This window comes from Hermetia illucens, chromosome 4 (assembly GCF_905115235.1).
Source record: "Hermetia illucens chromosome 4, iHerIll2.2.curated.20191125, whole genome shotgun sequence".
NCBI classification, from domain to species: domain Eukaryota; kingdom Metazoa; phylum Arthropoda; class Insecta; order Diptera; family Stratiomyidae; genus Hermetia; species Hermetia illucens.
The window spans coordinates 44,737,813-44,756,017 of record NC_051852.1 but is presented as its reverse complement, the minus strand read 5'-3'; the positions used below and the strand labels follow the sequence as shown (position 1 = coordinate 44,756,017).

The 18,205-nt window shown below is 41.3% G+C and overlaps 1 protein-coding gene across 1 annotated transcript; it reads right to left on the bottom strand.

Moving 5' to 3' along the window:
• Nucleotides 1-897: 897 nt before the first annotated feature.
• Nucleotides 898-16,466, bottom strand: LOC119653553 (ATP-binding cassette sub-family F member 2). The gene is made up of 5 exons (XM_038058264.1): nucleotides 16,357-16,466; nucleotides 15,593-15,837; nucleotides 6,920-7,962; nucleotides 6,282-6,818; nucleotides 898-2,058 (listed from the first exon to the last, which is right to left on the bottom strand). The coding sequence occupies exons 2-5, from the start codon at nucleotides 15,735-15,737 to the stop codon at nucleotides 1,924-1,926; spliced, it is 1,860 nt and encodes a 619-aa protein (XP_037914192.1). The 5' UTR covers nucleotides 15,738-15,837; nucleotides 16,357-16,466; the 3' UTR covers nucleotides 898-1,923.
• Nucleotides 16,467-18,205: the final 1,739 nt, after the last annotated feature.

The following is an 18,205-nucleotide window of genomic DNA, read 5'->3' as shown; positions in this document are numbered from 1 at the left end:
AAAGTCGATACCCAACACAAAATTCGGTTAACCTAGTGCGTTGATCATGTCGAGCGGATATACATACAATTCAAGAGTTCCCATATATCTATTAAAAGTTCAAGTAGAAATGGCTGCGTCGAAATAGACTGTAGGGCTCAATAGACGTCTTGAAATAATCGCACTGGTTTTGCGGATTAGGGAAGATAGTCGCTTGATCAAGCTCAATTCGAAGGGCTAAGAGCTCACATCGAACGGTAAGATCATATTTTCAGCACGCGATTTGAATATCAGAGAAAATACTTTGGGCAAATACAATAAATGTATTCCTCGGAAACCTGGGTTCTTAGCAAAAAAAAATGCGAACTCTTGGTCGCGTTCGAGAGAAGAATCCTCCGAAGAATTTTTGGCCCCCTACATGAGGATGGACGATTCCGTAGCCTACATACCGGCGAAATCTATGAACGATACCACGACCGTCTGGTTATGGATAAAATCCGGCTCAACAGGTTACGATTGGTCACTTAATCCGTACGAATGAGGATGATCCAGCCCGAAGACTATAAAGGCAATATCTATAGTAGAGAAAGAAGACGAGGCAGACCCTGCCTGAGATGGAGCGATGGCGTAGGTCAGGAGGCCAGACAGCCTTTAGGGATATCGAATTGGTGGACCTCAGCGCAAAACCAGGGTGTCTGGAGTTCATTAAGAACCGGATACCGCTTGTTGCGCCGTTTGATGATTATGAAAATACAACGCTTTATTATTTAGGAAGCCATTGATTGAACGAAACAAAAATAGTTGGGCTTTAGTTTCTATGTTGTGTCCAAAGACTTTGATATTAACAAAGATCAAATAATCAGTGTTTAACGCTTGCTGCTGGAAAAATTAGAAAATTTTCAAATAAAACGCTTCATATCCGTGTTTCCATTCTTTTCTCTGCACTTTTAATTTCAATACAATTTTCATCGGTTCAGTAACGTTGTTCATAGCATACACTTTCATTAACAATTTCGCTCATTGCAAACTGCTCAAAATCAATTGTTTATATTTTTCTGGTTTCTTTTTTAGTTTTTTTTTCGAGTTTCAATTGAAATTTGTCACAATAAGCATCATAACGGATATTCAAAATATGTTTACATTATATAAAACTGCCCTAAACATTTTTTCTCCTAAAGTACATCGAATTAGTTTGCTAGTTATGCTAAAGTCTAGAATTCTTTTCTCGAATCTAACACAGTTGCTAGCCATTCAAATGTTTAATATCATAAAATTGGAAAATAAAAAAAAATCGATATTCACAGTACAAATGTGCATGTAATGTTTTAAAAAGAACTTGCGTTCAAAAAGGTGAATTTTTCTTTAAAAAATATATGCTCGTATGTACCCTTAAAATTCACCAGTAAAGCGAAATGTCAGATACTGGACTAATGTTACGTAAATAGAATTATCCAATTCGAAACAAAGTTTACCCTCGCTTAGCAAGTAATCAGAGAATATCTCTTAATGCTGAATACAAAACAAGGAAAAACGCGAAGGTCGCTAGTTAGTTGTGGAAACGTAGTCAAATTCAAGTTCGCTTGTTTTCCGTGAGAATCTGCTATCGCGCAAGACACTCCGCGTGGACTGCTTTCATCACTTATACATTTTAAAATCACATTCGTCCATTAGCGTTGATATTCACTTTCTTTCAACTTGGCTACAGATTTTTACTCTGAACGATTACGATTTTTATTGCTGTTTCTTTGGATGAATTGAACAATTTGTTTGCAGTCAAATATTGTTACTACATTGAGTCTGTGTTGCTTGTTTACTGTTTACGTGAAATACCAATTTAAATAGAAGTTTTAAAGACTATTTTTGTTTTAGCTAGATTTAATTGAATTTCATAATAGATAGGATGCATATACTTCTAAATTACACGATTTCCATAGAAACTTTCCATTATTTCTTCTTCCGTTCTTCTTTTGTTGCATTGTCTTTGCTAATTTTCGATTTAAGATGGTCTTTGTAGTCCAAGATGTTTCCGTTCCACTTAGTAACTGTTTGGTTCTCGCAAATCCAGATTTCTTCCGCCACCTGGAAAGTTTTGAATATAATGTGAGTTGTACTTAATTCGAATTTTGTTGCAAATATGTATGCATATAATCACGTCCTGCTATGTAATACACCCACTTTCCTGAACGCACCTAGCAACCTATGTCGTCTCAAATAAAAATAGTGTCAAGGGAGTTGGCACTGCATCTTGAGCAATTATTGTCTTTTTGATGAGTAAAGGGTGGTGCCTATCATAATTGTAATATATCGATCAGTCTTTCGACCGACAGACATTTCAAAATGTTTCCTAGTTTTAGCTGCTTCACCCTTGTGCTTGGTATTAGGTGTTCCCCCCAGGTGAGTTTTTTAATTTGCATAAAGCGCTGGACATTGCCCTAAAATATGTATAAAGGGTTTATTGTTCTCCCGACAGGATTTAAAGACAATGCTCTCAGATATTCCCAGTTGGTAGTGAAACCTGCATTGATTTCTAAATATTCTCACTATGATCCTAAGGTTCTTCTTGGGGTGGTTTAAGCAATCGTTCGAGCGCTTTGGTTCATATGTTCCCATAAGCAACCTAAACTGCTCATTCTTAAATTCACTTAGTTGGATTTGAGTGTGTTGATAGTCGTCTGGCTGTCACTTATGATCGCAATGCTTTGCCTGTAGGTATTGGGTGTGCGGGGAACCTTGGGTATAGCAGTCTTAACACTTTTTATAGAGCGTAACTTTTTCTAAGAATTGTAAACGGCACTTTTGTGCTTGAATCTAGCAAGGCAGGAAGGAACAGATAAAATGGGAGCTGGGTGAACTTACTGAGCGGAAACTATAGTACCACTATGTTAATCCAAAAGTTGGTACCACAGCAGTAAGCGTAGAGTCGCGGCAGACAAGACCAAAGTCCACTAGGTCAGATTGTTACCGGACAGGACTTTTCGGACTATAGCACAGGTTGCAAGGATAACCGCTTTTTACATCTCTATGTATAGTCTAACCCTAAGATCGAGCGTTTTCAGCGCTTTATGCAAATTTTGCAGGACTAATCCCGTCGTCGAAATTACCACGGGGACTACTTCGATCTTTTGTAGTCTCCAAGTCTGCTTCATATCGTCCGCCAAGGGCGGCCCCTTCCGGATTTTTTCAACAGTGTTCTGGTCCAACGGTACGGCTACATCGATTATCGTTCTTCCTTGAGAAGCTAGATCGGGTCTGTTGTGATTAACACGGTGGCAATAGTGTAACCTCACAGTAGTTTGAACCGATCATTTTCCAAGATTCTCTGCGGAGTATACTTATAGTATGGATGGTAGGTTGCCACTAAGTTATACTTCAACGCAAGGTTTTGATGAAGAATCTTGCAGACGGAATTATGATGATTGGTGTACTCAATACTGCTCAACATCCTACACGCAGATGTTATGTGGTAGATGGTCTCCTCTAACAGTTGCATAGCCTACAACTGGAGTTGGTGATTGAGGAGTTGTGAAGAATGCATCGTTTATAATTCTTTGTTGGGAGCGAAGCTTCCTGAATTGAAATTAGGAATGGTTCGTTCTTATAGAACAGTATACCATTAGTCAACCATTTGTTGGAGGCTTCGATATCAATGCCTGGCAACAACAAATTTTGTATATGGCCTCCATGAATGGGTTTCTCTTTCCACATGCCGATCTTCTTTTCGAATGAAGTAATATTCGACATGGGATCCCACTCTCTGCTTCTCAAGTTCAAAGGAGATAATTTATTATCTGCCACGTAGCCTGGTCTAATTGGCTAGAGAGAGTGTTTCTCAAAGAGAATGCACTTGATTATAGTGCAATGTTTTCAAATCAAATACCCCCTTCCTCCCTGGTGACGTGGGATAGTGATCCTCAATTTTTCGACAGCTCTATTGTGCATGTTGTTGTTTGCAAAAACTACCCTTACCCGTCTATTGACAGATTCTAAATCGGCATTACTCCACTGTATCACACCGAAAGTATAAAGAAGGACGGGAATGGCGAAGGTGTTGACCGTCATGATTTTATTTTTCCCGAACAGCTCAGTTTTCAGGACAAGATCCAGACGCCGTTCAAATTCCCCCAGCAACTTTCATTTAATTATCGCCACAGCAGGTGTTGTTGCTTGCAATATGCCGAGGTAATTGTAGACGTCGTCCGAATCCATACTTCAATTTGTATGTTATTTTGGCTGTACCCTTCGTTGTCGGTGTGTTTTCCCTGAACAATTGTTTTTATGCGACATTTCTCCAATCCCAACTCCATGCCGATATCCCTGCTGAACTGGATGGTGATATCTAGTAAGGGGCGAAGTTGGTTTTCGTCTTTGGCATACAATTTGATGTTGTCAATGTATAATACATTAAATGACTTTCGACAATATGCCACGTTTGACTTCGAACCCGTATTTGCTTTCATGCAAAAGATGGGACAGTGGATTCAAAGCCAAACAAAACCACAGTAGGCTTATAGAGTCGCTTTGGAAAATGCCACGCTTGATTGGTGTCTCTCCTGATGTTTGTGAGGTTACCGATAGCCTCGTGCTCCAATTCTTCATCACTGTTCTGAGGAGAAAAACGACATTCGGGTTGATTTTGTACAAGCGTAACACTTGTAGTAAGCACGAATGCGATATGGAGTCAAAGGCTGATTTATAACCGATGTAGGCTGTCGAGATATTTCGTTTTTGGTGGATAGCCTTTGCAGGGTGTAGGTTTACAGCTACCGTGTCGATTATAAGCTGTTCTTTACAGCCTCGGGAGCCTTTTGCGCATCCTTTTCCTTCTCAGCTATCAATTTATGAACATCAAGATATTTTGAGATGTTTGCGCACAAAACTGAAGTGAAGACCTTGTAGAAGACATGGAGCATACAGATAACATTCCAATTGTCGCACTCAAGATGGGAGCCTATTTTAGAATCTTGACAACCATTATCTTTCTCTATTCTTTTTGAAAGGACTCGGATTCCCAGGATCCGTACGAATGGTAGCAGTAGATTTACAGAAACTGCAGATGAAATGATGAATAGCTTAGCGGCTTTACTCCGTTTTGGTCGCTAAGCTCCACGGGGAGACCTTCCAGGTTAGCGGCTTTAAACCGTTTGAGTGCATTGACGGCCGAGATGATTTCTCTTCTGTCCGCATCACAGTTACAGTGACTAGTCATTTTATCCTTAAGAGGTAGAACTCCACTGGATATCATACCGCTGAGAACCGTGTTCTTTCCACCTCTTCAGCTGCTCGACATCAAGGATGAGGAATCGACGGTTAACGTCCCTCAAACAATCATCTAAAGGTTTGCGATCAATGTCAGTTCTTTTGTGATTCAGTATCAAGTTCTGAAATCTTTGTGATCTCCGTTTCCCTTACGAGCGCAATAACAGATTCCCTTTTGACAAGGCGCACGCGTTATTCGAGTTCGACCGCGCCATCACTCGCAGCGGCCATTGGAGCCTTTCAATCCCTTCCGTTCATCGATCCGTTCCCATTAACCCGCAGTAAGTAAAGTCGAGCGACAATAATTGCTCATAGAAAGCATCCTTCTTGACTATATCGGCAATCTCCTTCGTCAACCCCGTCCGGAATCCTGCAGTTTAAATCCTTACAGAAAAGGGATTCCAAGTCAAGAGGGTGGACCTTGCGATACTTGCTAGTAACAATCCGACACCGGGTTGGTGCCAAGTGCTACCACTTGGCTTTCCAAAGAACAAAGACACATTGCTGCAAGAGGGAGGGGAATGCTCTCCTCTATCAAAAAACAGCTCCCAGATCAATAGAGTGTGCCTTCTGTTTGTGGCCAACAGCAGCAGTCAAAGGTCATAGCCATGATTTGATTCCCTATCCGAGGCGTTGTTTACGTTTTCTGACTTTTTCAAAGCGTATATTAATAATGGTTTCAATGCTTTTCCGAAACTCCTACTTCGGCTCTTATTGATATTTATATTTCTATTTTTATATGAGAATTATATAAAAACCGGAAGAGCCATTTTCATATTGGAAATATCTCGTATTGTAAAAATAGATGACGATAGGATCATTGACTAATATTCAATCATTTCAAAATTAGAAAATTCAATTCTATATATATGCTGATGAAGAGTGGTAAACGCGACATAGCTATGTTGTCAGCTTTGCTAGTACAAGATGTAGAAGAAGTGGTTTATCAATACTTCTAGCAAGAATGTTCGTTCATATTTTTAAAAAATAATTCGCAAAGAAAGATTTTTCATTGTTTAGTATATGAAAAGCCAAAATTAACTCACCTGATTGATCAACCTGAAATCGTGACTAACTAGCACCATTCCACCTTCAAAATCATTGATAGCATCGGCCAGAGCGTCAATTGTTTCCATATCCAAATGATTTGTAGGTTCATCAAGTAACAGCAAATGCGGAACTTGCCAAGCCAACCACGCAAACACCACCCGACATCTTTGACCATCCGACAACTGACGAATCGGACAAACTTGCTGCCGTCCAGTCAGGCCATATCGTCCGATAATTTTGCGCATTTCTTCTTTTTCTTTCACTTCCGGGAACGCCCGCATCATATATTCCAATGGGCTTGCATCCAAATCCAGTAATTCGTGCAAGTGTTGATGGTATCGAGCAATCCGCAAGTGAGAATTCTTACGTATCATTCCCGCTGTAGGCACTAAATCTCCGTAGAGCAATTTCAATAGGGTACTCTTTCCGGCACCATTCGGACCGACCAACGCCAATCGTGTGTCCAAATCGATACCGAATTCTAAATTTTTATAAATTGGTGGACTGTTTTCGTTGTAGCTGAAACTAACATTCTGCAATTGGAAAATGATGCATTAGAACATTCTAATATTCAAAGCATTGACTGTAGTGAATGTAGAAGTGCTTGCGCTAGTTAGGTAGGTCGAAAACTTACCTGAACCATAATAACTGGCGGTGGAATTGTACCGCATGATGGAAAATAGAAATTTAACGTTTTATCATCGATTACTTTCTCCGTGAGACCTTGTGCCACCATTTTCGCTAATGTTTTCTCCTTGGATTGTGCTTGACGTGCCAATTTGGCTGAACCGTGACCGAATCGAGCAATATAGTTCTTCATGTGAGCGATTTGATCCTGTTCCCAATTGTATTGTTTCATTTGATTTTCCAAAAGTTCCATACGAGTTCGCACGAAAGCCTCATAGTTGCCGGTGTAGTATTTCAACCGTTTCTTAGTCATGTGAATGATATTCGTGCAAACACCGTTCAAGAAATCTTGAGAGTGTGAAATCAAAACTAGAATACGTTTGTATGTTTTTAGTTCTTCCTCAAGCCATACGCAAGCGTCTAAATCCAAGTGGTTTGTTGGCTCGTCAAGAAGTAGAAGATGCGGTTTAACATACAAGGCACGTGCCAATGCAATACGCATTCGCCAGCCTCCTGAAAAGTCTTTTGCTTGTTTCTGTTGCATTTCCTTGGTGAATCCCAAACCATGTAAAATACGTGCGGCTTTTGCTTCTGCTTGATCCGCGGCCATATCATCCAACCGTTCGTAAATGTCCATCAATTGCTCTTGAGATTCATCGTCTTCATTCGTGATCAACTCATCGGCCAATTTTTCTAGTTTAATACGTTCCTCATCGACTTCCATTACACATTGTAAGGCTGTCTTTGTGCTTGCAGGGATTTCTCGTGTTAGATGGAAGATATCAATATGCTCCGGGATTGGTACTTCCCGATTACCCAATACAGACAACAATGAAGATTTTCCACATCCATTCAATCCAATTAAACCGTAACGTCGGCCGCAATTCAATTCAAGCATGGTATCTTGTAGCAGTTCGCTTCCGAAAAAGGTGATTGAAAAATTGGCAATTTTAATATCTCGAGAACGAGGATGCACGGCCAGTGAGCCAGTGCAGGCTCGAGCAGCCGCACTAATGCGTGCTTCTTCTTCCAATTTCGCACATAATTTCTCTGAAAGAAACATTAAAAAATTGCATTTAGCATATGTATATGGTGAGGGAAACAAAACCGAAAATTCTTATTTCTAATTTGTTGGTTCTTCAGCTATCAAACAATAGCTTGAAAACTTGTAAAGGGAGTGCCCTCACCGCGAGGGCTACTTTTACAGCAAGAACATCTGGTCACATTTTTTTTTTTGGTTTAGAAAGAAAAGCGGTTTTGGAAGAGAAAACAAAGCTTATTTTGCATACAAAGAGATGTCTCATACGTCATTTGCAAGGCGAAAGGAGTATCTCCACAAGAAATTGCAATACTGAATCTCGATAATTCGTATGGTCAAGGAACTGACGATTTGGTACGAAATTTCGGGAGCATAAAATGAAGAAAGTTAACCCTGAGAACCAGCAAAATTTGTACGAATTAGCCGGAAATATGAATAATTGATGTGCAAATTATCGGGATTCCACTGTAGAAGGGAACGATGTATACATGCACATGGCTATCATCAATACCAACATGTAATATCATTGGCTGATTTGCAATAAAACAGATCACACGAAATAGACAAGTTAGTGGTCGCGTAGTTGAAGTAGTTCCTTTGAAGAGTGGGCGTTCTTTAATACTCAGACCTTCATCTACAGCGGCAGTTCGAATGGGGTGGACAGGAAAAGGGACCTGCACGATTTCTTCCATATTCGCTGCTTCCATAGAACGGGGCGACCAACGGGCACCGAGCGTTTTTAGAAACCAGCTTATATCCGATAGCTCTCTGTTTATGTCGTTGATTAGCTCCTGCGAGTAGCCTACCTTTTGCCTATTGATTTCGTTGCTGAGTTCCTTTTCCTCATTTCTTATACTCTGCGGTTCTAAGCGTCACCTCGTCTTGGCCTCTTGCGTGCTGAGCAATCCGCCGAAGTCTGCCTCAGGCTCACATAAGATAAACACAAAACCTTTATACCTGAAGCGCCCAGTTTGCGCTATTCCGACTTGTTCTTGCATGTATTTAAAGGTCCGAACCATCCGGAACTATGTTTCGATTAACAACACAAAGGCCACTGCATTAGAATCAACTTATCATCAGTCCAGCCAGACTTTATTTAAAAATTTAAATTTTCATCAATCTATCAGTCACTTCCATAAAAATACCCTAGAAGACCTGTTCGCTTTAATTTTGTTATTCTGATTGACGCCAGACTGATAAAATACTGATCGTCTAAGGCCAGGATTTCCGTTAGTAGATGTGATGCTACCCGCGGCATGCAGTATGATGCATCCATAGGCGGGCCACTCACATAGAAAATGTTCCGTGGATCCCGTCTCCTCTTTACAGGCTTGGAGAATTCGTATTCTGAACATATGCCCAGCTAGAAAATTAATGCCACTCAGAATGCACACAATATTGCTGCCTTTCAATGCTCTGTGCCCACGTCCATTGTTTCCTCATAGTTGCTCTCATTGCAATGTTCTGAATAAATAAATTCAAGCGCTGCAAATTAGGTAATGCATTTAGAGTTGCTCCGAATGGTCTGCTCATGGCATGGGTAATACAGTGAAAAATCTTAACCGTCCATACTACCGATGCAGAGAAGTGGAGAATATCGGCTTAATAATAGCAACCTATATTCACATTACCACCTGAGGCCTAAGTTCCCATGTCAAGCCAAAAGTCCGTTTAGTTCTACACACCGTTCTAAGAACTCGATCAACAACTAGTACAACCACGACAACGGCATAAGCTTGAGCATATATTGGCAGATTTTGTAATTCGCATGGTAGTGAGTCGAAAGTCGCTTCCGTTTTTAGGTAGCGATCAACCTATAAATCAGCACACAGCAATCTCTGCGTTATCATAGTAGACTCTCACTTAATAAACATTTTATCAACACCACACTCTCTACCGGCATAACAGAAGGCGCACGGTCAAACGCCCCGCCTTCCATGCATGCATATTTTTGAACCCAAACAGTGAAAAACAGACTCCCAAGACTTTTCATGCTGGTAAGCGTGTTAGTTTTTATTTAGTAGATGCAACCAAAGCGACTTCTTACAAATGTGCCGCTCAACTAGCCTTTTCAGACATTTCAGCGAAAATGATGTTAAGCTGATTTATCTGACGTTTTTTGGATATAAATAGTCATCTTTCCCAGGCTTAGGTATGAAGACTACTTTAATTTTCTGATAAGAGGAAGGCATGTAGCCCAGGGCAAGGCATCCTTTAAAAATATTTCTTAATAGTCACTCTAAGTACTCTATACCCCCCTTTAGCATCACTGGGTAAACCCCATCCATGCCAGGTGCTTTGAAGTGTTCTCGCAGTGTCTCAATAGACATCTTCCAAACCACTCTCTCTTTGGAAATCTTTCCATACAAAAAACTAAACCCAGTAACCTGGGAAACGCCTACTGCACCAACACCAATAGCTCTACTACCAAGCTCTATCTCCACCTCCACGTGTTGATCACTGGGAGTTCTTCCATAATGAAAAATTGCAGACGGAGCGTCTAAAAACGGGACAAATTGTACCAACTGGTACTCCAGGTGGGGTTATAGGGCTGACAACCCTACACGGAAAACCGAAGTTACGAACCAACGGAAGGGGCCTCGAACAGGATATATTTTACAATGACGAACCCGACAACAAAACCCGAAGAACGATTGTGCATTTTGTCATGCTCGTGCTGCTCAGCAGCTAGAAAATACTCTGTCCCAAGATAAGGCTGACCTCGGCGCAAAATTAGGGTGTCTGGAGTTCCTTACTAAGGCAGGTCGAGACCGGATACTGGCTGTTGCGTCGTCGATGATGATACTTCATTGAATGAATAGCAGATTGCGTGCGGTCAATAATGAAGAACGTAGCTTTCAGTAGAAATTTAAATCGTTCCGATTGTTAAGAGTATAATAGCGGCTTTATTGTAAGTTTATCACAACCACATGTTATTATAGAATCTTCACTCTTCCTCGATGGAAATTTGAGTACTGGTAGATATCGGGATGTCGTATAGTGACGCGTGTCCCATAGGCACCTGCGGAAAACTCGACATCTATCAGGACTAGCGCTAACAGCAGATAGATATCGGCGTTCTGCATGAATACCAAGTATTTGCTTAGCATTTTTTTTTTATATGATTGCCAATTGCGGTGGGGCAACAATCCGTCATCCACAAAAAACCAACACGATATACAACAACAGAATGAAGAGCCTCGGACTGGATTGATATTACTCCTGGATTCGAGAATATTTATATCAACAGGACATCAGCTTTGCACAGAAAACGAAGTGGGTTTGCTGCGTGAATATTGACATATTGAAGTCGCAGACAATTTTTAAAAATTGAAACTATCAGGAAAACAAAAATTTCGAGTCACCCTCACAAAGAACTTCAAATGAACGAATATGTGTGATTCGCATCGAGACCAGATATAGTGCAGCTTCATGATTTTTCGGTTTGGTAGAAGAATGGGTCCGTTAAAGAAATCATCACTTTCCATCCCTTCCACTCCTCGCCTTTTCAACAAATTTCAAAACTAAGACCGGCTTCGAGTACTAATCGAGACCTTTCATTTCATACCCCATATGACTATATTTGGTGAAACAAATTTTTACACCCCCCTTTTACATGTATGAGGAAAGCTCGGCGTACACAAGATGCATAAGTTATCGGAACGCTGCGTCATTTCAATTTGTGGCTAATGATATGTTTTTTTCTGAAGATAAAAGAACGATGATGCAGATTTACACTGCTCGATGGAATTTTGAATACTGCTAGATATTTTCGGATTGTCGCGTGACGCGTGTCCGTACCTGCGGAAATCTCGATATCCCTCAGGAGCGATGCTAACCGCAGATACATATCGGCGTTATGCATAAATGCCAACAGTATTTGCTTAGCATTTATTTTTACCTGACTGAAATGACGAAACGTCTTGTTAATTTTTGCAGCAAGTGTGTAACGGACCTTAGGTGTAAAAGTAGGAATTGAGAGCAATATTATTCTATTGATTTTTTATTTAAATTTGGGGAATCTACGAGTTAAAAAATTGAAACAGGTCTATGGGGAACATATGAGCCCAGATTTTGATGACTACACTCTACATTCACATGCCTACATTGCACTAGTGCGGCAGCCAACTACAAAAGAATGTATGTTTTGACATTTTAACACGAGGATACAAACCAAAACCGAAAAATCTTAACAGTCAACTGAGTTCATCACATGGAAATAACACGCGACACTGCAAAATCATCTCTGCCAGGCAACTCGCCCGCGTCGCTTGGCTGAATGTCGCGTCGCACAGTGTCGCTCATACCATATAAAGATATTTAGACAGGCAGTGCAGTTTGTGGCCGCGTAGCGTAGATGGGGTCGTACCTTAAAGAGTTGGCGGGAGATGAGCTTGACCCAATGTGGCCTTTAACGTCAAACCTAAGAAGACTCTTGTGTCGTCGAGGTTTAAGGAAATGGAGTAGCCAGGAATCGAAATTTAACTGTTACACGCTCCGTAAAATTTTAACTAAAGATATGAACATAGGAAAGATTATCGCCAAATTGTGAGTTGTAAATGAACAAGGGTGAAACGCGACTTTTCCAACACGTTGGGCGTTTCGTCGCGGTGGGGATACAGTCATCCACAAAAAACCAACACGTTGTACACCAACAGAATGCAGAGCGTCGGACTGGATTGATATGAGAATATTTATTCCAATAGGACATCAGCTTTGGACAGAAAACGAAATGGGTTGCCCACGAAACTATTGACATGAAGTCGCTTATAATTTCTAAAAGTGGAAACTATCAGGAAAACGAACATTTCGAGTCACCCCCACAGAGGAGGAATTCAAACCATCCACTTCACGCCCTTAAATAAACGAATGCATGCGATTTGCATCGAGGCCAGATTTTGAATGTCTGCCTGATAACTATCCGTTCCCCAACTGGAAATAAAGACAATAATACACAAAATGAACGAAGACACACACAGACCTAATCGGTGATCACATTCACATGAAGCATCGCATGATAATCTATAAAGCCCTGGCCATTCCCAGATGGAAATTCAACTGAATAGATCATACTTTCGCTTAGAAAAGATGGACCACTGACATCGTTGATTTTAGATCATGTCAAGGAGCAAATTGGGACTCCGAGCATTGCCTAGTTAAAATCATTTGTTTCGTATGTCGATGACCAGCTCTCTCCCCAAATTCTAAATAAAAGTCTACAATTGAATCTCGACTTAGAAGAAATAATTGGTCGGCAGAGAATGCCAGGAAGCATTCTAGAAGAAAAATGAAGTACGAGGCAAGAGAATTACGACCTCAGATGAACCGAAAATAGGGTAGTAAGACAAAATAGATTTAGAAGAAGGTGAACCGTGAAAATTTGGTAAAAACCCCATTCTGGGAAGTAAGGAAAAATGGGATATATTGCGACAAAGGCAGACAGGAACAATGAGCGTCACATTTCAAAAAGCTTCTTACCATTTCACCGACAACTCAACCACTAGAAACAAAAAGACTAGTCGACGAACGAAACATTAATGGAAGCTGCAATATATCGACACTCAAGCGTCAGAATAGCAATAGAGCGCAGGATATTGATGATATCCTAGCAGAACTTATTATACAAGGCAGCCAATGGACCAGAAATATAGTCGCCACAATCTGGGATCAACATTATACAAAGTGGTTAAAGACTGCTATCTGTCGTACGCACAAAAATGGAGGCAAGCTGCAGTGCGAGAATAGAGAAAAATTTAGCATTGCTTTGTACGTGCTATGAGGTCTTAACAAAAGTATTAGGAAGTAAGATCGATTGCCGGATACCAGGAAGGATTCCGATTTCGACGATCAACACTCGACTAGCCAAGACTTCCGCCAAGCGACTATTACTAATTTAACGACACCAGTCAGAATCAAGAAGAACCTCACGAACGCATTCGAACACGATATAAGGAAACTTCCGGCAGATCTCAAAGGAACGCTATTCTACAAAAATCCAATCACATAATGGCTTATGGGGATAATATTAACATTACGTTACCATCGTTCTCGTCTACGAAACAAATTTTGATAGAATTCAACAACGATGATGATATCCTAGCAGAACTTATTATACAAGGCAACCAATGGACCAGAAATATAGTCGCCACAATCTGGGATCAACATTATACCAAGTGGTTAAAGACTGCTATCTGTCGTACGCACAAAAATGGAGGCAAGCTGCAGTGCGAGAATAGAGAAAAATTTAGCATTGCTTTGTACGTGCTATGAGGTCTTAACAAAAGTATTAGGAAGTAAGATCGATTGCCGGATACCAGGAAGGATTCCGATTTCGACGATCAACACTCGACTAGCCAAGACTTCCGCCAAGCGACTATTACTAATTTAACGACACCAGTCAGAATCAAGAAGAACCTCACTAACGCATTCGAACACGACATAAGGAAACTTCCGGCAGATATCAAAGGAACGCTATTCTACAAAAGTCCAATCACATAATGGCTTATGGGGATAATATTAATATTACGTTACCATCGTTCTCGTCTACGAAACAAATTTTGATAGAATTCAACAACGTAGTAGTCGAAGTGGGCCTATGAATCAATTAAAAAAAACCCGAAGGACAAAAATCAATGGAAAACCCAAGGAAACGCTGGACGGATCCGAATATAGCGATTCTTTAGGGAGGTAGTGCATTCGGAGGACCAAGGCCTTAAGTGGTGTGTCCGGATAGCTGAGTGGTTAGAGCGCAAGGCTGTCGTACGGAGGGTCACGGTTCAAATCTCACTGGTGGCAGTGGAATTTTTATCGTGGTTTGACGTCGGATACCAGTCGACTCAGCTGTGAATGAGTACCTGAGTTAAATCAGGGTAATAATCTCGGGCGAGCGCAATGCTGACCACATTGCCTCCTAGTGTACCGTTACGGTCTTGAATGAAGTGCTCTAACACACTTCAAGGCCCTGATCCAACATGGATTGTTGCGCCAACGATTATTATTATTATTAAGGCCTTAAGTGTGATGTAAAGCCTCAACGACGACGCCGAAAGAACTGCCGTCACAGAAGGTAGTGAGTAAAAAGTAAAGTTATACAACAGTTTTTTAGTGTTATCTAATCCGGGACTAGTTTCAACTAAAAGGAACATGAAGTAATTATTCATTTATAATGCCGATGATTTTTTGTTCCCGTAAATTTTTTGTGACATCTGGTGTGTCTAGTGCTCTCAATCCAACAAAATCCATCCTTGGGACGCTATCACTAACAACAATGACAATGACCTAAATATCAGGAAATTAGTCAAAATAATATTCAAAGATAATCTGAGCAGAGAATGCTAAATAAATAGTTTCTTAAAAAAAGTCGAACCAACTAGACTTTTTTTTCCCCAAAAAGATGTGTCCCCCTTGGAAAACTAAGTCATGCAGTCTGTTCCTGATACAATTCATTTTTCAAATTTTAATAGAAGAAAGCTTGAATGTAGCTTTGCTATCTATTAAGAGCAACCTCGATACTTCGGGTAAGAGTCGAATTTTGATGTACCACTAACAATTCACTCTACACAATAAAAGGAGGCTTGTCTTCGTCAATCATCTTTGACTGGGTTTAAGCAATTTTCCTCCACATTCTGTTAAAATTCTCACCTTCTTCGGTCATTTCAACAGCAGTCCCATTGACACCATTCTGCTTGGCGTCGGGAATCTTCTTTGATGACGAGACACTAGCGATCTTCTTGTTACGAGCATCTTTCTTGCGTTGTTGTTCTCGTTTCTTCGCATCAGAAGGCATTTTGCTGGTTTCGTTTTTTCCGTTTCCTTACTCACGAACTACACTAACAATAGGAAATAAAGACTAAAGACACGATCTTACTGCGCTAAAAGGCTGATAACTGCAAAGAGAGAATAAGAACGGAAAAGGCTTTCAGTCCAGCTGTAAACAAGTGGCCGCGAACCTGAGTCGGCGGCGGCCCGTTGGCGGAAAATTTCCAGGTGACAGCAAGGCCACACGCGAGAAAGACACTCGGCGCGAGTGACTCAATAACTTGCAAGAAATCGACTCGTAATAGAATTGAGGTTATGAAGTCGAGGCTTTGTCCGAAGCCGCACACGCACAGTAGACGAAACTAGAACTCTTCTTCCACGCCGACCGTTCTGCGACCGACGTAGAATCACTTTTTTTTCTGTTAGCTTTCTCGACCGCCACGAGTATTCTCAACATAGATACAAGTGTATTGAAGGTCATAAAATTTCTAGTACATTTGCGACTAAATCGATTTTTTCCCCTAATATGGTCTGTTGATGCAACAAACCATTTGCACGGGAATTCCGAGCAACCCCGGCGATATTGCAAGTTTCGTCACAAAACACAGCTGTCACCGGAAATTTTCTATAATAGAAGCATGATTTACCCGCACTTGACGAAATACTTTTAGGGAAAACCGCGGCACTCGCACTTCACGTGTGTCTCGCGGAGAAAGATTTCCACAGCGAAGGAATCTGACAGTGGAATTACAGATGTCAGAAGTGGAAAGCAGATAGTTGGGTAGTTCAAGGAACGACCACCAATGGAATTTATGGCGCTTGGAAATGAGAATGTTCCACTGAAAATGGTGCGATATGGAACGGAAATATTTGTAGCCGTTAGGAAGAGCAGATTGCCGGAAATTTATTTGGAATTCATCCAATATTCGGTGGATGTTTATAGATTACTATGTGGTGAATCAGGTCTTATTTAAGCTTCGGTGGGGAGCAATATGCTGTAATATGGGGAGAGATATGGTATCATCATTATTATCAACGGCGCAACAACCGGAATCCGGTCTAGGCCTACCTTAATAAGGAACTCCAGACATCCCGGTTTTGTGCCGAGGTCCAGCAATTCGATATCCCTAAAAGCTGCCTGGCGTCCTGACCTACACAATCGCTCCATCTCAGGCAAGGTCTGCCTCGTCTCCTTTTTCTACCATAGATATTGCCCTTATAGACTTTCCCGGCTGGATCATCCTTATCCATACGGATTAAGTGACCCGCCCACTGTAACCTATTGAGCCGGATTTTATCCACAACCTGACGGTCATGGTATCGCTCATAGATTTCACTGTTATGTAGGCTACGGAATGGTCAATCCTCATGTAGGGGGCCAAAAATTCTTCGGAGTCTCCGGTCGTTCTTCCCATGATGTCGATATCGTCAGCATAGGCCAGTAGTTGGGTGGACTTAAAGAGGATCGTACCCCTCGCATTTACCTCCGCATCATGGGTCACTTTCTCGACGGCCAGGTTGAAGAGGACGCATGATAGACCGTTGTTGATGTCAAATGGTCTTGAGAGTGATCCTGCTGCTTTTATCTGACCTCGCACATTCGTCAGGGTCAGCCTAGTCAGTCTTATCACTTTCGTCGGGATACCGAATTCTCACATGGCCATATACAGTTTTACCCTGGCTATGCTATCATAGGCGGCTTTAAAGTTGAGGTGCAAATGTTGCCCATATTCGAACAGTTTTTCCATCGCTTGCCGCAGAGAGAAAATCTAATCTGTTGCTGATTTGGCTGGAGTGAAACCTCTTTGGTATGGGCTAAAGATGTTTTGGGCGTATGGGGCTATCCGGCCTAGCAAGATAGAGGGGAATATCTTATAGATGGTACTCAGCACTGTGTGATATCTCCCTTTTTATGTATGAGATAGATAATGACTCGTTGCCAATCGTCAGGCATTGATTCGCTGTCCCATACCTTGATCACAAGTTGATGAACCACTTGGTGTAACTGGTCGCCTCCATATTTAACTAATTCGGCTGTAATTCCATCGGCATCTGGCGACCTATGATTTTTAAGTCGATGAATTGCACGGACTGTTTTTCCTATACTTGGTGGTGGCAGTATTTGTCCGTCGCCTTGAGTTGGCGGGACCTCCAACCCGCCGATGTTTTGGTTGTTCCGTAGCTCATCAAAGTACTCAACTCATTGCTCCAATATGTCCATTCTGTCGAAAATATCTTTGTCTCGGCAAGATGAACATCGAGGTGTGTAAGGCTTCATCCTGCTGACTTGTTAGTGAAACTTCCGTGCCTGGTGCGGTTGGTCCCTGTATTTTTCTAGTTCACAGACTTGTTGGTTCTCTCAGGCTTCCTTTTTCTGTCTGTGAAGTCGCTTCTCCGCTCGACGGAGTTCGTGATAAGTCTCTGCGCGTGCCCGCGTTCATTGAGAATACAACATTACTCGGTATGCAGCATTCTTCCGTTCCGTTGCTAGTTTAC